Source organism: Manis javanica, chromosome 8, assembly GCF_040802235.1.
Source record: "Manis javanica isolate MJ-LG chromosome 8, MJ_LKY, whole genome shotgun sequence".
NCBI lineage: Eukaryota > Metazoa > Chordata > Mammalia > Pholidota > Manidae > Manis > Manis javanica.
Window position 1 is genome coordinate 21358915 of NC_133163.1, and position 24023 is coordinate 21382937.

At 37.4% G+C, this 24023-nt stretch overlaps 1 protein-coding gene across 1 annotated transcript in view; it reads right to left on the reverse strand.

The window, feature by feature from the left end:
- The window catches only part of LOC108384765 (thyrotropin receptor), a 117478-nt gene that overhangs the window by 11479 nt on the left and 81976 nt on the right, over nt 1–24023 (reverse strand). Inside the window, exons 3-6 of the mRNA XM_073242023.1 lie at nt 21038–21112; nt 6610–6684; nt 4040–4114; nt 2588–2665 (exon numbers count right to left, since the gene is read on the reverse strand). Coding sequence (XP_073098124.1) covers nt 2588–2665; nt 4040–4114; nt 6610–6684; nt 21038–21112 — 303 coding nt within the window. The remainder of the gene's footprint in view (nt 1–2587; nt 2666–4039; nt 4115–6609; nt 6685–21037; nt 21113–24023) is intronic.

Here is a 24023-nt window from a genome sequence, read left to right on the forward strand (position 1 = left end):
ATTAAAGGTTGTGGACTTAATTAAATTGACCTTCAGAGACAATTATAAGAAAAGAAACAGACTATGCCCTTTTGTGGAAATTTTAATGTTTTAACTTGTTGCTGTATTTCTGTAACTGATTTTCATGCAGTGATTCATAGAAGGGACTGAATTGAAGTGTTATCTCCTCTATTTTCTAGTCAAGTTACGGAGACATGGAGATGACTTATCAAAGCTGTATTGATATAGTGCTACTGGGAATCAAGATTTCTGAACTCAAATGCAATTCTTCCTACCCAACAAAAGCACACAGTCTTTCTGCAGGAGAAGAAGCCCCAGCTGTGGGAACTTTGGTCTACCTGGGGATGCATACGGGCTACTGGGTGCTACTGGCATGAGATAACAGAAGGTGGCTGTGACCACAATCAGGCACAGCTACTGGCATTTATAGGGTAACTACACCCTGTGAATTCTGGTAACACATTAAGAAGCACTCATGAGACTCCAAATTTGGAGTTAGACCTGGCTCTATCACTTCATAGTAAGTGATTCTGAGAATTTCCCAACCTCTGTTAGCCTCAGTTTCCTTGTCTATGAAAATATGGTAATAGTACCTAATTAAAGGTTGTTGGGAGGATCAAATACTATACATTTAACACAGTGAGGGCTGCTTATGAGACGGCCATTTAATATAATACCCTGAAAACTTGGATTTATCCAGTGGAGTTTTAGAGAACTGAGAGGTAATCTTTATTGATTTTTCTTTTAAATAATTACACAATGAGTTTAATTCCAGCTACTAAGGTGTCCTGGGTGAGACTTGCAATGCACAAGGATGCTAGGCACAGAGGTTGAGAAAGCTCTGGTACTTTCTCTGAACTTGAGTTCTTTTATGAAGATGTGACAATTATACATTTGATATTTCTGTTTTCCTGCACTTTCTGAGCATCCTAGACAATAAAAATAGTCTTTGTTGGAATTACATTTCAGAGACTAAATAAAACTTTTATTGGACAGGTAGGCCTTGAAAAAGGTAAAAAGTGAAGAAAGACAAAAGGATTGCAAATCTTGATTGAAACTATCCTACCAGGAATATGGGTACAAATTCTGCTCTGGGCACTTATCCATTCATGTTTATAGTTTCCTGAGCATGAGCTTTAAAGAATCAAGGACTTTAGCAGGAATGTAGAAATAATCATCTGGAAAGAACATAGACAACCCATGCCATTCCCCCAGCCAGATTTCATTCGGATGTTTATCAGATATATACTGGGTCCTCTGCTAGGTGTGGGAAGCATTCACTTGAGAGGACTGCTTGGGATATGGGGTCCTAAAAAAAAAAAGGCAAAAGCTGAAGGTAATATTCTGTTAAGAAATTGAGAATGGAGTTTATGCACAATGAGCGGTACTTGGCATAATGGCAACGTTTACAGAGGAGGTAAGTAGGCTAAGTCCCAGGTCTTCGCTGTGTTGTCAAATGAAATAGTGGTTGAGAAGGAGTCTCTTGTCTTTTCAAGCGAGTCCTCTCTATGTTTCAAGGAGAAGGATGGACTGAAATGCTCCACTGTGGATAGAGTCCCAGATGTGGGATATCTTCATAGTGCCTAGATTGGTAGACAGATTTGGATTGGAAGAGCTGTGTGGAACCGTAGATCAGTTTTGCTGGAGAATAATTCAGTGAGGTTTGTATGTGATAAAGAACCCCTGGACTGGACTGTGACCAGAGAAAGGGAGCTGGGTGATAATCCAGTCAAAAAAACTACCAGGCATGAACTTGGGCATGTACTGAATCAAGACAGAAGGGACCCTTTGGTCAAAGCCCCAAACTCTACTTTGTGGCTCATTTGATGAGAGGGTAATTCTCTGCTAGCTAGGAGAATTAACTTATCTTTTATAAGTCTACTAGACCTTTTTTATTAGAACATTTTGTGAGTTTCCCTGATCAAGCACCTCCCTTTGAACATCTGAAGGACAGTACCCATGCAAACTCTGGAAACATGATTATGTAGATCGGTGCTAATTTTCTATTTAATATATTGTCATAGAAATTTAATAATAGTTTATCATTATAGGGTTAAAGTGTGAGTACAGAGAGTATGAAAAGCCCTTCACAGCACCATTTGCTAACTCAGTGACCTTAGGAAAGCCACTTAAATTTGCTGTAACCCCAGCTTCTCCCACTGTACAATGGGGATACTAGAACACAGAATATTATATGATAAGGCCTACAGGTCAAATCTGGCCCACTGTTTTTATAAATAAAACTTTCTTGGAACCCAGCCATACTTATTAGTTAATGTATTGTGGATGGCAGCTTTGGCCACACAATGGCAGAGTTGAGCAGTTGCCAGAAATGCCATGTGTTCAGTAAAACCACACTGACTCTTTACAGAGAAAACATACTCCCCATTTCCATAAGGTTTTGCCACCTAAACCATTTTGTCATCTATAGAGTACCATACCAGAAGGCACTAGTCTTATTTAACTATGGGAAACCCTTGGTAGGCCACAGAGCACAGGGTAGCATGGCTCTTGGACAGCTTGTAAAAATATGACAATGGCCCAAATAAAAATTCAGTTGTTGACAGAGTAGAAATGCAATACTCACAGTGTCAAGGTCTCATTGCACAGTCCCTGAAATGCGTTCTCAGGGATTGAGGTCATGTAAGGGTTGTCTGTAATTTCACTGCACAAGAGGACAAAAACACTTGGTGAAAGACATGGTTTCCTTCTGGAGCTGTGCTCTTGCAGCATATATGTGCTTAAATACACAACCTGATGCAATTCCGTTTAGTATTATTTCTTTGTAAGTTTCTTTGATGCTTCTTAGCCACTGGTGGCTCCATGGTCCAGTGAGGTGGTGAGACCTGTTCTAGGTAGACATGTACTCAGAACCCCAAACGTGCAGGAAGAGCGTGAGCTTGGGGTGTAGGCTGAGGTCCCTGGTGTAATCCTCATTTGCAAGAGGAGCAGGTGGGGCCACAGATTTCTGATGAATCTGCAACATATACTTTGTCCATAGCAACTACAGTTTTCTAGATGTATGGAACCTCTAAAAAGTGTCAGTAGAATGGGATCCATGGATTTCATTTCATGATTAATACTAAAGTACCCTCCACTTGAAAAACACTGCCAGGAAGATGGTCCTGGAGAGCATTTCTATGCCTGTCTGGGTGCTGGACAACTGCCTGTATTCTGAACTGAGCTCCTACCGCACCAAAGAAGCATGGTCATTTTTTTCTAGCAAAATCCCAAGAGTTTGGATCTTGTCACTCCACATTTTGCTGATTCTGCAGTGCAGACTGAACCTGTAGCTGTCTCTGCCTTTGTCTGTACATGCTGTACCTTCACTTCTGTACAGCTAGGTAAGGCCCTTGACTGTGTCATGGGCTTTGGCAAAGAGCGCACGGCCAGCCATCAGCAGTCACAGGAAGTAGTTTGAGCACCGCAAGTGTCTGCTCAGACAAAATCACTTAGGTTTTCTATTCCTGTTTCCTAAATTATACAATGGAAAAATTGTATTTCCTTTTATGTCTGATAAGGTGCTTGGGAGAAGCAAATGCGATAATGCATGAGGAAGTGTTTGAAAAGATGTTAAAAGTTATGTGAAAAATAAAGTATGATCAAATTTCCCTTGTATTCAATCACTCCAACAGCAAACAAACCTGCTATAATTTCTCCCATTAAAAACAAACAAACCTTTTCCTCTGACCCAATATCCCCCAGCTACTGATATGTTTCCTGCTCCTTCTCCACAGATTTTGTTATGACAATGCTCTCTCACTTTCCCCCTTTGATTCTTTCTTGAGCCCACTCTGACCAGACTTCTCTACTCCCCTGGACCTGTTCCTATCAGAATCATCAGTGCCCTGTGTTACTAAACACAACGGCCACTTTTCAGTCTTTGCCCCACTTTACGCAGTGCCTTTGGCACAGCTGATCATGGCTTCCTCCGTGAAACAATTGTTTCTCTTGGTTTCAACCAACCCCTCTGGCTGCACCCTAGTTTTTGTGAATGACAAATAAAATACTGCCAAATGTTACCTGTGTGCATACTTACAGGATAAAGAACACATCATTGGAATAAACTTTGGTCAGGTCAGGGAACACCCTAAGTCCAGTGTTGAAAATGCCACTAAAGTACATGAAAAAAAAAAGAAAAAGGATAGAAATAAGGTAAGAAAATCAACACATAAGGAGCAGAATAATGTAATAGCCGAAGGCACGGGTTTTCATATCAGACTGTAGTCAAATCTCAACCCCTTTATTAAATATCTGAGTGACACTGGGCAAGTTCTAATCTCAGATGAGATGACCCTCCCTCAAAGGACAAGAATCTGCCAGTCCACCAGCATCAATACATCTTTTCTGTTCAGAAGAATCTGGGGATTGTTTGAAACAAGTGGAATTCCTAGAAATAGAAATTCAGGTTTCTTTGGTGTGTGTGTGTGTGTGTGTGTGTGTGTGTGTTTCTGTGTGCTTGTATGTGTGTGATTTCCTTGTTTTAAATGGAAGACATTATGTGGTGGGGATGGAAAAAGGAGAGGATGGGGCATGAGGACAATATAATTACTCAACTTCAAGTCAAGCTTCCTCTTTTGAACTCTATATTGTGTTCATTATTTTGCTAAGAATGGTTTTCCCATGCAGTCACCTAGGGGCACCCTGGCAGCAGTACCATGTAAAAACTAGGTTCAGACAAGGAAAAAAATCAGTCAAAGACAATGTCTTCACTTTCCAAAGTTTGTGTCATTCAAGACAAAATGTCAAGATTAAAAGGTGTACATAAAGGAGCATGAATACAAAACCTCCCAGCCTCCCGATGTCCACATTTAGTTGTTCTAACATTTGTTGCAGCCAGTTGAATGTAGGTAGTGGAAACAGATTTTCCTGAAAGGCTTGTCATCACGTAGGTTGAGACCTAAACACTACCAGGAAAGCCTTAAAGTCTTCTCGTAGAGAAAACTCTAGTTCCAGCGATGTACCTTCCTAGGCCACATCCTTCTAGGGGGGAAGGCATAAGATTTGAAGAGGAAGCAGGAGTCAGAGGTTCCAAAAAGACCAAATGGAACCTTCCAGATAACAGCAGAAAGAGGTAAGATTCCATAAGGAATATTTGAAGAGGCGCAAACAAACTAGTTCAATTGCAATAGGGGTTCATGTGGAAGAGCAGGGGTGGGGGAAGGCCCAGGAGGCAAGTGAGGACCATATAGGAAAGGGCTGGAAGTACCAGATTAAGAACCAGCACATCTCTCTTTGAAAATCCTAAACAATTCCATCTCCTTTTTGATTTCTCATCTAATTACTTGTACTTCCCCCAAATAATATAAACACTTCTCATTTGTCACTTACCATTATTCTCCTGTAGGAGAGAAACTTTTCACTTTCATATACAGTATTTTCCCAAAATATTGGTAAGCTTCTGAAGACAAGGGTAATGTTTTATTATCCTATATGTTCCCCACAGAGCCTTACATAAAGTAGGGAACCATCATATTAAATAGATTGATTGATTGAAACTCAAAGTCCATAGAGGAGTGATTACCTTGTCCCATATGTTCTTATTACCCCCCAGATATCCCTTCCAGCCACATACACCATCAATGTGTTCTATTCTCCCAGCATCTCCCATTCCCACCTCTTCAGTACTGAATATTTTTAGTTCCCCCATTGAACTACCTAGTTCCATATCTTTGTGTCTTTATCATGCTATTCTGGCCACCTGTATTTCTCCTCCTCTCCCCCTTCTTTGCCAGGATAACTTCTATTCATCTTTGAAGACTTATTTCATAAAATATATAGGGACATATGCTTTTATTTAAAAAGCCCTAGATTGAAATAAACTAATTCATTAATAGTGATTATTTCTGGATATTGGGATTAAGGTCAATTTTTATTTATTTTTTCCTCATAATTCTTTTGTGTTCTATTTTTTTACAATGCATGGGAGCAGGAAAGAAGGAAAGAAGAGTTCTTCCAGCCAGTGCCTAGAGGACCTGAGGCCATAGATACACATTCACTGAACACATTTTTATTGAGCACTTACTCTGTGCTGGGCAGTAAAAATGCAATAGAGAACAAAAATGCTGTGGTCTCTGCTCTCATGGAGGCTATGTTAGCTCATAAAGAGTCACCAAAGCAAAGCAGTAAGTGCTGACCCTTCCATTTTGTCCCCCAACCTCCAAGAGATTGGATTTTTCCCTTTATAGTTTTTTGGGTGGCTATGTAATAGTCACTGTCATATTGCTGTCATACTCATCATTTCCTAATAAAATTGACCAGTGGGCTCTCAGAGTTTTTGTCTTATTCTGTTTTGTTCTGTTCTGTTATATTCCATTTAAAGACTATATATACACAGTGGCATCTTCTCCCTCACGTCTCTTGAAGCAGGTCTCTGGTCCCAGCACTCTGTCGTGAACTTTCAAGTAGGGCTTTAAAGTGTGGATCACTTCACCTTATACCTTTCCTGGGAAAGGGCAGGAAGTCAGTCATAGGACGTAATTTGCCTCCAGGCCATACAACCCTGAACCTACGCTAGCCTACCTCAGCCCACAGAGACTCCTGGCAGACAACAGCATTATAATTCTCTTTTCTGAAAAAAAGGAAGGATGGGATATGAATAATACTTACAGGAACTTCAGAAGCGGGAGCTCTTTGAGGGCACCGGGGTCAATGTAAGTTAAGCTTCTGGTATTCCGAATCTCTCTGTACAAGTTACAAGAAGCACATAACCCATAATACACCCATTTCTGCTCTTATCAAAGGTTAAACATGAATTAGGTTTAACAAATGTTCATAAAAAGAGTACACCTTCATGTGGTGCCTCAGGGACTGTTTCTGCCAGGATCAGTCCATCAACAACAAGCTATTCCTGGCTTCTCGCAGGGACACGAGGGCTGTTCAGCCCTCTCCCATCACTGACTTTGTTTCAGTCTATTTGAAATTAGGGCTGACCTTTCTTTTAATTGTAGTTCTCAGAGCCTTTCCCCCCCAACCCCAACCCTCCTCTGGGTTTAAAAAGAAAAGAAAAGTCTCCAGTGGTTTCTTGAGGACAGGTGTCTTTGTTAGGAACAATAGCAAGTATCCTGGCCTTGGAGCGGGAGGTTGAGTGGATTGCATAATGACGACAGCACAGGGGGGAGGAGGACGCAGACTTCCTCGGTCAATCGCTATTTCAGAGGCAGTGGGTGGAGTGAGTCTTAACAGTTTACTTGAGCTGATTTTTCTATGACCGTGATTTAAGACTGACTGTTCAGCACATGTGGTATGATATCATGTATGTCTGTAACTTAGATACTTAGGTTTATATACATGCATAGTTAACAGTGAATTAGAGTCTGTTAGAAATAGGCTCTCATTGGCAAAATTAAATGTATTCCATATATATAGATAGGTTAAAAGGCTTTAAAGGCACTCCCTATGTCTATATGAAGAGGAAAGTAGAGCCCAGTAAGACCTGTAGCCTTTCCCCTTCTGGATGGCATCTAAGGCTTGATTCCTAAAGGAACCTGTGTCCAGTTACTGATGGTACAACCAGAAGATTTAGAATCTGGCCTTTGGAATTTTTTGAAACAGTTTTACAGAAGGAGAATTTCCAAAAAAATCATGCATTGCAGTTATATAATTAAATGGTTTTTAGTAAACTTACAGAATTGTACAACCATCATCACTATCCACTTAAGAACATTTCTATCAATGACAAAAGTAATCATATGTCTATTTGCAGTTAGTTCCTATCCCCCTGCCATGCCTAGGAACCACTGATCTGATTTCTGTCTCTAAGTTTGTCTCATCTGGACGTTTTACCAGATGGATCATAAATATGTAAACTTCTGTGTCTGCCTTCTTTCATTTAGCATAAAGTCTGTGAGGTTCATTCACAGTGTAGCCTACATCACTAGTATGCTCTTTTTTATTGCTGAGTAGTCAGATGGATCTAAGATCAAATCTTGGTTCTGCCACTCTGGCTACATGCCCTTGGGCAAGTTCCTTGACCTCTTTGAGCCATAGTTTCCTCATCTGTAAAACAGAGACAATAAGAACACCTCTTTCATATGACTCTTGTGAGGATTTAATAGTGTCCGTAAGGGGTTTGATATATGGCTTAGCACGTATATCAAGGTTCTGTAAATGATGATTTTATTATTGTTATTTATTTTTATTATTGTTATTCTCTTGCGTGGAATGAAAGCTAGAGCAGACATCAGAGGCTTGGGGTAGGAGGTGCTGCAAAGCTCATACAAAATTAAAAACAAAACACTAGGTTTGGTATTTGACTAAGGACACTGAGTATGAAACAGACCTTGGAAAAGAGGATGGGATTCACTCTGAGAACAGAAACCATCTATCCCTTCCCCCACCTCTGCTTACTGTCTGTATTAATATAACCTTCTGGTCCATTATCTTTATTAGCATAACTTTTGCCAAGGTAAATAACTTTATTGATTATTATGGGAACTTCTTGAAAGATGCATCAATGCATCAACTGTTTACATCCCAAGACTCAGAACCAACCCCTCACCTCAAAATCTTTGCCTTGCTATGTCCACTAATCCTAAACTATCATGATCTAACCTAACCAAGGACCCCGCATGGAAAGGCCCACTTTAAACTAGATTTTAAATTTTGTCCTGGTTTGAAACTAAAAGCCTTGTATCCCTCTGTCCCAGGTAAACTGGGACGGTTGGCTACCTCATGCACAATCTCATAGCTGTCTCACGTTGCTCCTTGGAGAGACCATATCGGACTCTGCCAAGTCAAGATGGTCTCTGTGCACTGTGAGCAATGAACTCCTTGTCAGAGCTTTGCATCTGGGGAGGAGGGTTCAAACTGCTGCCAATCAAACGTGAATTAGAAGAGTTTGGAAACTGAACTGTGACTTGCAGTCTGGAAGACTGCTCCAGGAGATACTACTGTAGAGAAAGCAGACTTCAGTGAATGGCCCAAGAGAATCTCGCAGTTCTTTGAATCAGCTGTAGAGCTAGAGAATGAAAGGGAAATGAAATACTGCTGTTGGTAACAGCTGATTAAATGAGGCTGGCGATCTACATGGCAGCTGCAAGAGAAGAGGTGGACGAGGCCGCAGGAGAGACAGGGAAACACAGAAGAGGAGATGGATTTCTTGGAGAAAACGTAAGAGAAAAGAGTAAAAAAAGATGGGCAAGAGATACCACAGGAAAACACCAGGAAAAAGAAGCTGTTTTCTGAGGTAAGAAGACAGCTTAATACTTGCTAACAAGTGACTTAAAAAAAAAATTTCTGCTAAGAGAAAGATAATACTATATGACATCATTTATATGTGGAATCTAAAAAAAGTCAAACTCAGAGAAATAGAGAGTATAAGGGTGGTTAGCAGGGGCTGAGGATTGGGGGCATGGAGGAAGTGGGGAGATATGGGTCAAAAGACACAAATTTCTATTTATAAGATTAACAAATTTGGGCATCTATGTACAGCATAATGATTTAGTATTACTATATTATATACTTGAAAGTTGCTAGGAGAGATCTTAAATGTTCTCCCCACAAAAAAGAAATGGTAATTATGTATCAGGATGGAGGTGTTAGCTAATGCTATTGTGGTAACCATTTTGCAATATGTAAGTGCATCAAATCAACACATTGTACACCTTAAACTTAAACAATGTTATATGTCAATTACATCTCAATACAGCTAGAAAAATAAAATCTCTGCTGAAGCAAAGAAGGTGGGGGGCCATGGACTGCCAGTAATTTGCTAAATGGAGACCAATCATGTCAGAAGTAAATACAGCTGGTGGAACATTTCCAAAAATAGGAAGCAGGAAGGAGTGGAGGGAAGGCCCAAAGAACCTCTCATAAAGAGGAGAAGGCTGAAAGAGGAGCCCACATTTGAATGAGTTTCAATCATGCCTGGGAGAGTGACTTTGAATCACACGAATTTGAGTTAAGCAATTGGGGCCCAAGTGTGCAGGCGGCTCACTGTGATGCCCAGGCATGGCTTCCTTCCAGTGTCCTGGGGTCCCCTCCCTGTTCACTTATTCACTGAGCACCTCCACAGTTAGATGGGACCAAGGGAGAGGAGAAAGTTCTGGACTCGCACAGAGCGAGCACACTGAGTCACAGTGAGATACCTGAAGGGAAGCTCCCCAGGCTGCGTGGTTGGACTTTTCAGAAATACAAATGCAAATAATGTGTAAGACTATGTTGTTTAAAACAAGAAACTAAGTACTAATATTAGCCAAAAACCTAGTTCTCGGCCAGTCGGTAGCTTCTTTTCAACTGTTACTTCAATCTGATTTTCATTTTTTTTCTGGTCTGCTTTTAAGTGCCGATGGTTCAAAGAAAATGGGAGGCGGGTCCCTCTGACTGACTAGGTCTGTTGGCGCTAGTGAATAGAGTGCAGAGAGTCAGTAAGTTAAACAAGTTATCATTGGACATTTATTATGTGTAAGTTTACTGTGTGCTCCAGAATGTATAGGGAAGTAATAACTAATTACTTACCTATGTTAAAAACAAGATGTGTGTATATTGGCAAAGCCACGATTTTATTGCTTTAAATGCTTTAAATGCTTTAGAGAAACAAGGTGAAAACTGGGACTAGGAATTAGGTAAATCAGTTTTAAAGTAACATTTTATGATAGGCTTTTATCACAGAATAAATCATCCATGTTATATTTAACATCAAGTATTAATTTCAAGATGAATGCATACTGAATAAGCCTTAAAATTTATTTCATCTGATATAAGGATAATACATATACCTTGTAAAAACTTTTAAACAGTTCACATTGAAAAGATGTGAAATCTGCCATTATTCCATGATCCAAAGAAAATTCATCTTTTTCTTTATATAAGTATATCTTGATTTTTAAAAATAATATTATGTCAAAAGTATTTCCTCTGAGATTAAACAGTCTATGACAGCAGATTTCTAATGGTTGCTTGGTAGTTCATATTAAACTATTCTCCTAGCTAAGCATATGAGTAGTTTCCAAATTTTTGCTATTATAAATTAACTTTCTGACAAACGGCTTTTTGTGTAAACTTTTTCTCACTGTTTATTTTATTAAGGAAAATTTATAGAAGTGGAATTACCTGGTGAAAACTATAAAGTCTGTCACAGCTCTTAGTGTATATTAGATCCCTAACTTCTAAAATCCTGATTTTTAGACTAGCACTCACTTTTCAGTAACAGTCTATAAGTTCACAAAATAAGTTATTATTACATTATCAAGGCTTTTCAATGAGAGAACTCTTAATGATTCTACTTTGACAATTATCAATGAAGTATTTTACTACTAACTTTCCATTATGTAACTGGAAAAAAATAATCTCTAATGGAACAGTATATTCACGAATTTGATGACCTTTTAATTTACTGAAAAATTAAACAATTATAGATGTTAATTCAAAGAGGGTTTATAAATATGCAGTTTTTTGAAGCAAATGGAGGAGAATGTAAGTTAACAGCAGAATTTTCCACTAGAAATAGAACATTATAAAAGTGATTTTCCAAATTGCCTGGAAGATATATATAGCTGTCTTCATGACTGTTTAATGACAAGCTCCAGAAGTCCACTTGAGTTATTTAATGATCAGCAAAATTATTATTACACTATCTGCTTTAAATCATGTATTTTACCTATCCAGTTGTAGGATTTTTATTTACTTGTGATTTAAAATAAAATCCATATAAAAGTAAAAACATTCCTCTGCGGGCAGCATTTTCTTTAACTATTTCTGCTTTTAATTAAAGAGATATAGTTTTGCATTGATTTTGGAGACAGACACTCTTAGTTTCAAATTCTGACTCCAAAATTTCTTAGCAGAGTAAACTTGGGTAAGAGCCCTGTGAGGGATGTATTACCATCTTCATTTTACATAGTGGAAACTGAGGCTTAGTGACACTGAGTGGGACAGTATATGTGAAGCACATTTAGCAGAATGCTTGCCCCAAAAAGGCATTCAGAATTGATAGTTATTAATAGGGGTAACAGTAGCAGCAGTCTATATGCTTTTGGCTTCTTTATAGAGGAAATGAAGTAGAAGGTGCTAGTGGCCAGTATTTCATCATTACAGGTACAAATCTTTATCAAATGTACACTTTTGAGTCCAAACAGGATCCTAGCTGAAACTGAAAACATAAAAACTGATTTGTATGCACTTAGAACCTTCAGAAACTTACAAAGAAACCTGCCATTTGTAGTTTTCACTTATAAATCCTCAATGTCTTTTACCCTTTGTTAACTGACACATAATTGCTACTTCTCTGGCTATCTATTGTTACATAACAAATTACCCCAAACCAAGTCATTGAAATAACAACCATTTTACTATAGCTCACAATTTTATGGATTAAGATTTTAGTCAGTGCTGATTTGGGTAATTTTCTGCTCCATGTGTGCACCCACTGGGATTACCATGGCATTTAGCTGCCTGGATCAATCTGGACGTTTCAGAGTGGTTTTGTCTGGCTTTCTGATGGGGATTGTAGAAGGCTAGGCAATGGGCCCTTCTCAATCTCCATGTAACCTCAGACCCTCCCCGTATGGTCTACCCATCAGTGTACTTAGACTTCTTACATAGTGGCTCAAGGCTCCGAGAATCTAAAGTGCCAGTTCTTTTTAAAGACTGGGCTTGAAGAAACCCTCTTACACTGTTGTGGGACTGGAAGTTGGTGTAGCCCCTACAGAAGGCAATATGGAGTTTCCTCAAAAAACTGGAAATAGAAATACCATACAACCCAGTAATTCCACTCCTAAGAATTTACCTGAAGAAAACAAAATCTCTAATTCAAAAAGATATATGCACTCCTATGTTTGTACTGCATTATTTACAATGGCCAAGACATGGAAGCAACTGAAGTTTCCATCAGTAGATGGATAAAGAAGATTTGATACACATATAGAATGGAATATTTTTCAACCATAAAAAAGAAAGAAATCTTGCCTTTTGTAACAACATGGATGGACCTAGAAGGTATTATGTTAAATGAAATAAGCCCGGCAAAGAAATACAAATACCATATGATTTCGCTTATATGTGGAATCTAAAAGCAAACCAAAACAAATCAACAAAACAGCAATAGACGCATAGACACTAAGAAGTGATGGGTGGTTATCACGGGAGAGGAGTTGGGGTAGGTGGCTGGGGAGGGTGGGGAGAATAAGGGGCACAAAACTCTCAATCATAGTATAAATTGGTCATGGGGATGGTAGTACAGCATGGAGAATATAGTCAGTGGTTCTATAACATCTTTCTATGTTGACAGATAGTAGCTATACTGGTAGGGGTGAGGATTTAACAGTGTCTGTAACTGTTGAACCACTGTGTTGTATACTTCAAGCCAGTATAATATTGTATATCAACTATACTCAATAAAAAATGGTTCATATGCAATATGGATATTGGTATAATAATCCTTCTTGGTAGATTATAAGTGGAGGGTGCATATTGTGATCCCTTGGGTAGCCACAAAAAATATTACAGAGGGCTAAAAAGTTAGTAGAGGAGATAGAAGAGATTACTAGAAATAAAAACAAAAGCAAAAACAACCTGATTCATCCAAAAGAAAAGAAAGAGGAATTAAAGAACGATGAACAAAGTAGACACACAGAAAAGAACTAGAAAATGGTAGACATAAATCCAACTGTATCAGTAATTATAGTAAATGTAATAGACTAAATATTCTAAGTGAAAGACGACAGAGATTGTCAGATGATATAAAAACAAAGTCCAATTATGTGTTTTCATAAATGCACTTTATATATAAAGACATAGAGTTATTGAACTCCCTTTTTTTTTTTTTACTGTAAAATAATAGTAGCTACTTCAGAGAACTGTTGTAAGGATTAAGTGAGTAGATATGTATTAAGCATTCAGCACAGTGCTTGGGCCAAGGTAAGTTCTCAGGGACAGCTAAATGTGTCCGATCATTTTTTTTCATTATTTCAGACTTCTCTTTCATTATTTTAAAAGTGCATGTTCAGATTATAATTGTTCTGTTTTTTTTTGGTTTTAGTTTGATGGTTTCTTCACAGTTTGGTGTGAGTGATTAGCACATAAGCACACTGCCTTATGGGAACATTTATTATTATCTTCTCACATTTGCTTGTTATCACAAATTTTAATAAATTCTGTAAAACAGAAATAAGGGATTCAGTGATAGATCCAAGTGGAGGATTTAACTGAGATGTGGGGTGGTATCGGGTATGTTTAAGTAATGTTTAGGATGAAAAAAATAATGACTCAATAGAGTTAACTAGGCAGAGAGAGAGAGAGAGAGAGAGAGAGAGAGAACTTTCTAGACAAAGGCAAAAGCATATGGAGGCCCTGAGGTGGGGAGGATCCCAGACTGTTGAAGGACCTAAAGAGCACTGTGCGCAGGACCAGAGAGATGAGGAGGCAGAGGCCAGCTGAAGTCCTGGGCCTGGAGTTTGTGTTGAGGACTTTGGATTCTATCCTAAAAGAAAAGTCACTCTGGTTGTTGTGCAGAAGCAAATTTGAGGAAGCCAGAACTAGAAAGACCAGTCAGGCTATGAAATTAGTGTAGTCCAGTAAGAGATCATGGTGGCTAGGAGAAGATCGCCACAGTGGAGAGGAAGAGGATACATATTTTAAATATCAGGGTAGTAGAATCAACAGGATGTAGCAAAGGACTAGAAGTTGGTGATGAGGAAAGAAGGTACAGTGATACCCCTCAGGTATCTGGAATTTGCAGTAAGATGAATGGAGGTGCCAATTACTGGCTCAGCAAATATCGGAGGAGTGGTAGGCTTCATGGGGAGAGGTGGCTTCAGGGGGAGAGGTGGCTTCAGGGGGAGAGGTGGCTTCAAGGGGAGAGGTGGCTTCAAGGGGAGAGGTGGCTTCAAGGGGAGAGGTGGCTTCAGGGGGAGAGGCGGCTTCAGGGGGAGAGGCAGGCTTCAAGGGGAGAGGCAGGCTTCGGGGGGAGAGGCGGCTTCCGGGGGAGAGGCGGCTTCGGGGGGAGAGGCGGCTTCAGGGGGAGAGGCAGGCTTCAGGGGGAGAGGCAGGCTTCAGGGGGAGAGGCAGGCTTCAGGGGGAGAGGTGGCTTCAGGGGGAGAGATAGATTTCAGTTCAGGGTATTTTAAATAGTGAGATATATGTCAGACATCTGAGAGGAGATGTCAATAGACCAATAGGAAAATGGCCCAACAGTAAAAAGAGAGTCCTGAACAAGATACAGAAATTCGAGAATTGTTGAATAAGATCACATGGGGGAGAGTAAGAGGTGGACAAAGGGCTGTGCCATGTGGGGTAAGGAGAAAACCGGCAGAAGAGAATGAGAAAGACTGACCAGCTTAATAGGGAGGCAGTCAGGAGTGTGATACCACAGAGGCGAAGCAAGGGGGTTTAGATTAGAATGGAACGATCCACTATTTGGAATCCTGTGTGTAGCTGTAAGATACAAGAACCTCAGTTTTAGCACAATGTTAAACTTACTGTATTTATTGAGTGAATGGGTAGCTTGTTGTCGTTAGAATATCACTAACAGAAACAATTTTAGTGCTTATTTTCTATCACTCCAATTCCTATCACAGAATAAATTCTAAACATGAACTGGGAAGCCATCTCAGAAGCTCTATCAATACTTAGTTTCATGCCTTACATCCAAAAAACAGTTCTCAATTCTCTGAGGGAAGGTGAGTGATTCTTTAGCTCTGTTTTTCTCATACAAGTAGCATAATGTTTTGTTTATAGTCATTGCTTAATAAATGATTACAAAATAAATGTAATAAATATTTGGGTGGTACACACCCTAGTCTTTACTTTTCCTTTATGCTTTTTAAAAACATTTGTAGATAGTAATGTCAGATATAAGGAAAATTTGAAGAATGCATGATGCATTATTCTCTTATTTTCCAAGATTTTAGGCTCTTAATATCTCATATACATAAAAGAAATATCCTTTTAAAAATCCACTTTCAAACTCAGTTTTTAGTTATATATTTGATAATTTCCTTTGCTCTAGGAAGTTACCACTTTTGCTCAGAGGGGGAAAATACATATGTTTAAGAGAAATGTTAACAAGAATCTCTATGGGAAAAAGGCCATAATAAAAACTGAACAGTTGCTTCTATGAGCTGCAGGTTTATATAGAGCTTATTGCATATTAGTTGCTTTGATTTTTAGGTGAGAGAGGCAGAGAAGCAAAATGGTCTGGTAAATGAACCTTGTATTTGGAGTCTGGAGATTTGGTCTTGAATTTTTAATTGTTGTCCTTACTGACCTGGATTTTCAGCTTTCTTGGATACTGTCTACTTTCTTTGATTTTAGTTTACTGTGCCTTTATTAATATCTTGTGAAAGATACATAAATTATTTATTTTCAGCTTTCTTTTCTAATATGTCTTTTTAAAGCTATATATTTTCCTCTGAGTATAACTTTACTGAATCCCACAGTTTCTGATTTGTCATTTTTTTTTTTGAAGTTTTCCCTATAGACAGCAGTATGCTGGACTAGCCATACTTCAATAAAAGGAACATTTTTGTGTATTATTTTTATGACTAAATTGTTGGAACAATTGTAATATGGGGTTTTGACAATGCTCATAACCTTTAATTCAATAATTCTGCCAGCCTAAGTTTAAAAAAATAATAGATGCCAAAGATGCTGTTGTTGAAAAATATTGGGGTATGCCATTATTGTCTGCTTTTTGATTTGTCATTTTTTATTGTCACTTAAAATTTCTAATGCCTATTAATTACTTCTTCTTTGACTCATGGTTATTTTGAAGTATATTGCTTACTAGTCAGAGACCATGCTTGATTGTAGTTTTTGTAAGCTGTTGAGATGTGCTTTCATGGCTCCTCATATGGTCAATTTTAATTAGTTCTGTGCCTCCTTGAAAAGAATATGTACTCTGCAATTGGTGGATATAATATTTTACATAAGTAATAGGCACATTTTATAAATATGGTGTTCAAATCTTCTATCCTTATTAATTTCTTATCAGTATTAATATCTACTTTTTTGGTATGCATATTCTATTAGATAAAGCTATTATTAGAATAAACCCCTACTATGATTGTGGGTTATGTATCTTATTTTTTTAGATGTCAGTTTCTGCTTTATATGGTTTGAAGCTATGCTTTTATAAATACTCAAATTTAGGATTGTTATTTCTTTTTGGTGTAGTGATCCTTTTTATTATAATAAAATTTCCCCTTTTATATATTGTAAGGCTTCATGCTTTATATATATTGGCATATTTATATCAGTTTTCTCTGGTTACTGTTTGCATGTTAAAATTTTTATCCTTGCTCTTTCATTATCTTTCCATATCATTGTACTTAAAGTATGTCTTTTGTAAGCAGCAGATAATTTTTTTTAAACCTATCTGGCAATCTTTGTGTTTTATTTGGAGTGTCTAGTCCTCTTACATTTAATGTAGTTAATGTAAATACTGATTAGTTGGGGTTAAAGCTATTATTTTTTTCCAGAATTTCTTTATTTCTTGTAATTTCTTGACCTTTTTGTATCAGTTGATTTTCATTATTCCATTCCTCACTACTATTAGCTTGTTAGTTATCCATTCTTTACAATTACTTAGTTGTTGCCTATGGATTAAAATGTTTATTCATTATATTTAAAAATCTAATGTAAGTTAGTACTTTTACCATTTCTCAGACAATGCAAGGACCTTAGAACACTTTAACACTATTTATAATTCTTCCATCCTTTGTTTATTTGCTATTGTAAATTTTAGTTCTATGTATACAGGCAGTCCTTGCTTTGCAATATGCACGCGGTTCAGTTAACATTATTTAGTTGAATTTAAATAATAACTGGCCCAACAAAATGATTCAAGTTTCAGTTACCACAATATATTAATTGTAAGTACTTACATAAAGTACAGACTTTGCTGCCAGCTCTTCAGTCCATACATCAGTATGTGAATAATAGATGCACATCATGATAGGCGACCAACTACAGCACTTCTTGCAAAGTCATTGTGATTGGTCACTGGGCATCTATTATTCAGCTCATGCACAATCAAGGGTGCAGTAGTGTTGCCTCCATGTCTTCCAGTGAAAAACCCAGATGGCATTTTATCCACATGGATAAATAAAAGAGGGAACTGACCACAAAATGGAAGTGCAGCAAAGAAGCGTAATAATGGTGAAAGTGATATCTGAATCAAATGGAGTCACAGAAGTAGCTGATCACCGAAGTGTTGATGTGGTCACCATTTGAGAGACTTTAGATATTCAATCAGAAGAACTTAGTGAAGGCACATTATTGACATAATTGAAAAAAGTGATTGTGAATAAAAAAGTGAACATGTCCCAAAAGAAATGATGCTGGCAAAAAAAAAAAATCACATTAAAGGAATTCTTAGAAATATTCATGACATTGAAAGAGCAAAGGATTAAATATTGGAAGGAGATCTAGACCTAGAAAGAGTCTGAAAATTTGCCAAGGCATAGACATGAGCTTTCTTGTAAGTTATAAAACAGAGAAAAAGGTGTGTACTATTCAACATACTCTTGGTACGTTTTTTACAAGGAAATAAAACATTTTAGTTCTAAATGTTGTGTGGTAAATTAATACCAGTGTTACTATTTTCCTTTCCCTACACGTTTATAACCAACAGGAAGAGTGATTTTAATGTCTTGACAAAAATGTTTGGTAGTCAAAATACAGTCATACTTTTTTCATCATTGAGTATTAAGATTGTGCTTCCAGCATACATAGTTTTATGACCCTGCACTGTCTTGAGGAGCAAGGACTGCATGTATTTTAAACCCCATAAGACATTTTTTGTTTTGTGCAATCGAGGTTCATTTATATTTACCTTCTGTTGCTTTTCATTTCCTCCTGCACTTCAGTGCTACCATGCTGTATTATTTTCCTTTTGCCTTGTTTTATTTTCCTTTAACATGAGCCTAATGGTGATATAGTCTCTTAGTTTGGGTTTGCTTGAAACATCTTTCTTTTGCCTTCAATTTTAAAGAAACTTTGTTGAATTGGCAGATACTCACTGCTGTTTGCTCTTTGCAGATAGTTCTATGGAGTCTATGATTTCTGTTGAAAACTCAGCTATCATTTTTGTTTTTACTTCTTTAAAAATATTGTATATTTTTGCCCTCTGGCTGCTTTTTTTGATTTTCCCTTTCTTTGATTTTTAGTACTTGTACTCTGACATGCCTTGCTGTACTCTTCTTTGTATTTATCCTTTTGGAGATTGCAGTACTTTTTACATGGGTGACTTGATGCCCCTTATGAGTTTTGAAAAGTTCTCTTCAACTATTACTTCTCTCATTCTTTCTCTTTTCTTTTTCTTGAGATCCCATAGGTGTGCTATGCTTTTTGTGGTGTCATATATTTCCTATTTTCTTTTTCTTTCCATGCTTCAAGCTGGATATATTCTTCTGACTTAATCTCCTAGGTTACCAATTCTCTTTGAACTGTGTCTAATTTGTTATTAAATGCATGTGTATAGATTTTATTTCACTTATTGAATTTTTAAGTTCCAGCTTCCAGTTGATTCCAGTTATATTCTGAAATTATCTTGTCATTAAACAATTTGAGTATATTAATATACTTATTTTAAAGTGTGTCTGATAACTCCAACATTCGGATCTCCTATGGATCATTTTCTGTTTTTGGTTTTATTTGTATGCCTGGTTATTTTTCTGTTGATTCAAAGGCTTTATTCTTAGCGAAGGCTGATCTTTTCCCATTATCCAATATGGGTAATTCTAAAATGAAACTCTTTAGAGATCCCAGTTAAAAGTCTATGGTTTTTACTAGGCATCGTCTTCCTCTGTAAGTCCTGAACACCAATTTTTGTTTTTCTAGCCCTGTGAGACTGCCTAAATTTCTGTTCAGCCCAGCCTCTCAGCTGTTGCTTATAATTCATGAATACATGATGAAGAAACAATTAAATGTGGTTTTGGGGATCTTTGCCTCTCCCCTCAAATCTTTGCTGCCTTTAGAACACTTAAATACCTTTGAATAGATTTTTCTCCCATTCAGCTTCTCTAGTTGTTCTCAGAGTAGTGGTTGATCTGATTTAACCTTGCTTACCAGAGCTGGAAGCAACATTTTGATCCTCAGTGCACTTGGAGACAGTATAATGTAGTGCATAAGAGTATTTAGTCAGACATTTATGGTGCAGATATTTTGGCTCTATCCCTTAGTAACTGTGACCTATAAAAACATTTAGGCTCTCTGAATTTGTTGTTCTTACATAAATAATAGAAAAAATAATCTCTACTTGAAAGTTTTTTTTTTAGGTTAAATGAGGGTTAAAGGAAGAATATAAAATGTTTAGCATAATGTCTAGAACATACTAAGTATTTATAGGTGATAGATATTTTATGTTTTTCATCAAGAAATACAGTTAGCATTTCATAATACATGGCTGCTGAAAAGAATGCAATGTGATTATTTATGTAAAACTTTTTAAAGATGATGATGTACCGGAGAAATAAAAACAGACCATTTATAACATACATTGACTGGTTTTAATTTGCTAGGCACTGGACTCAATGCTTGCATGAAACCTATCATTCAGTATTTGTAATAACCATGTGAGGCTGGCATTCTTGTTACCTTTGTTTTACAAAAGAGGAAACTGAGGCTAGGAAGGATTACATGACTTGTTCAAGATTAGATAATGAGTAGGAAGAGAAGCCAGGGTTCAAACCCAACTCTGACCAACTCCAAAGCCAGATTTCCTAACCCCACAACTGTCCCAATCTCATAGAGCTGCATTTCTCTTTCCTCACTGAGAGGGAAAATGTTAGTTAACTCAGACCTTGGAATCAAGGAATCAAGTAGGTAGTCAGTAAATAGTTACTGATTTATCGATATCCACACCAACAAAATCCACTGACACAGCATTAATAGAATGGAATTACAATTCAAGAAGAGGACTTCTAATTTTGTCTTGAACCTCTAACCATGGAAGTGAGAATTGGGATGGCTTAACAAACTAAGAATGAGAACAAGTTAAGAATTTAATCATAACAACAATTTTTGACCATGGTCTATAAACCAGCTATTATAGACTGGCTATGGCTGGGGTCTTTGCTACACTTTTCATTGTACTTACATGTGAGTTATTTTACTCAAATTGTAGAAGGAATAAGATTCCAGCCGCTGCAGAGTTGCATCTATTGACAAGTAGCTGAATGTCACAAAAATACAAGAAAAAGTAGAAAGTTAGTACAGCTATGAACTCCAAACATGCCATTAATTTTTATGCAACTTCTTTGTCATGCAACATGTGCAATACTCATAATTTCTCCTAATTATGTAAAAAATTAGTTAAGAGATTTTCAGATCCTGTGATATCTAAAAGTTTTCCAAGACATCAAGTCCTATTCATTCTTCAGTTTTTATTCAAATGAGACTTCCTTTAGATGCTTTTCCTGAATTTCCTAAATAGGTCAAATGTCCCATAGTATATCTTCATAGCACTATGAATTTCTTTCACTAATTATCACAGTGAAACTTTCCAATTGGTTGGATGATATTTATTTATGCTGTCTGATCAGACTGTATGTTCTCTGAAATGGATAATTGTTTCTGTTTTGGTTGTCACTGAATCTTGAGTGTCTATCTTAGTGCTTGGCATGTAGTAATCTCTCTATAAATATGTGTTGAATGAATGAATAGGTAAGTTACTTAAAATAACAGAAAATTAATGACATTAGAAAAGAACACAAGAATGAAAAAGAGGTCTTTTTAATGGAATACCAAATAGCATGGATTTAGAAATGTAGTTTCAAAGATAAACAGAAATCCACCCATTCTCTAGTGGGACATTCCGTAGAGTGGTGACTATATATCCTCTCAAGACTTTTCTTGATTTTGATGAGGCTGAAAATTAGAGACTCATCTTGAACTTGTAAGAAAAAGATAACTCAAAAGTTTTAGGTACTGAAAAGGAGAAAAGAGAACTTCTAAATACAACTTGTCAAGAATACATAAGGAGTGATGATTCAAATAGTCTCCTCAAATTCCATCTTGTGATGAGGGTGACTAACACAGCCAAATTCAATGAGTGCTTTTTATTGAGAGATATTTCTATGACATTTGGGGAAATTAACTGATGGTGTCCACCTGTAGCAATAGCAGAGACTCTCAGCCCTTGCCATACAATTGAACTACCTGGAAGGCTTTTAAAATACACAGATGTCCAAGACCTGGTCCAGGATAATTATATCACAATTTATGAGGCATGGGCAAATGCTTATTTTAAAAAGCTTCTCAGGTGATTGTAATGGGAAGGCAGAGTTGAGAACCATTAGCCTACAGTTTGTATTGAATCTGCCAGTAGAATATTTTCATTAATACAATATTTATAAGAGGAGCTCTGACTGTTCCATTTATGTTTTTACCGTGGTTATTATGAATGTCCTAATGGCCATATACTTTCTGCTTTCAATTATCTATTTTCTAATACAATTATTAGGTCTTCCAAGCCACTGCCACTGATAGATAACATTACATAAATTATTTTGATCCAAATAGTCTATCTGTAACTTAAAGGAAACAATGGCAGACATCAAAAAGAATTAATTTATTGTGTAGTTTATGGGGACTTATAATGGATGAAACTAAGCCATTTGAAGAACATTAAGTTTGAAGGCTGAAAACTTATTTTCCCAACTTTGCATCATATCCATTGCTCCAAAATATTTCCTGAATTTCTTTGTTTAGAAGTGTGAAGTTTTCTCAAGGTTTCAGTAGGATAGTCGTTCTGCCCATGTCATCAAAACTGAATTTCCACTTCCTCCAGCTGAATGATGCCTCCTGAGAAGGTGCTTACAGTTTGGTTATGAAGACAACATGTAGGAACCATTTATTTAGTGGGATGAAAGGAGTAACTCCCGGCTTGTTTAATCTCATTTTTATAACCAGGAAAAATCAGAACAAACCTCTTCCTCAAATTTCTTCTTAGCCGGTAAGTCTTCTGTGATCTCCAGGTAGCCATATCATTTATCATCCAAACAAGGATATTTTTTAGTTAAGACAGGGTTCTATTAATAATTATGCCTGAATAATAAGTGGGAATTTGTACTGTCCCAGGCAAACCTATCTAGGGCCACCCTGGTGATCTCTCCCTTGCTCCCTAGACATACCAATTTTTTAACTATTATTCATGTATCTGCATGTGCTTTCATTTAACAAACATCTATGAAGTATTTACTATATGTCAGCAAATGGGCATTGACAAAATAGACCTGGTTGCTAGCTTCAAGGAACTCACAGGAGTGGGAGATACAGACAGTCACAGGGATTCACATAGTGACAAGTGTGCTGATGTGGTTCAAGGAACACTTAACCCCGACTGGAGAACCCAGCAGTCTCACTGGGGCCTTCAAACCTGCCTGGATGTCTTATAGATCTCAGTCAAGCCTCTCTCTTTGATTGACCATCACTTTTATTTCAAACTTTCTCAAATTTCTAACTCTGCCAGCTCCATCTTCAATATTAGTAGGTAATATTTTAATAATTTGGAGAAAAGATTGAAACCTCTAAGTGAGAATTGCTTGGATTCGCCACTAATACACCTCATAATTTACCTGTACCTGCCCTGTCTCTTACTACTGCTTTCTTGTAAATTCTTGTAATAATGTAAAAGATGGCCATCTTCCTGTAGAAGGTCAGTCCCTCTGTTTGGATCCCATCCCCTCCTGCCTCCTCAGGGACCTCATGCTCTTAAGATTGTTTTTTTCCTTAGCCTCTCCCTCTGTACTGATGCCTTTCCTTGGTCCCAGTTATACAACTACCTGATTAGGGCTCTCAAGTCTCCATCTCTACTCATATCTCTCCCCTATGCACCCCCACATACCCAGCATTCCTAGTCCTCCTTATTCGACTTTGTTTTGCTTTTTACCATATCCATTATTCTCTTTTACATTAGTACATGCTTCTTATGTTTCCACCTCATTGTCTGGTTCCTTCCATACAAATGTAAACTCCGCAGGAGTATTGATCTCTGTCTGTTTGTTCCCTGCGTAAATATCTACCTCTTAGAGCAGTGATTGGCACATAGTAGGGGCTCAGTAAATATTGTTGACTTAATTAGT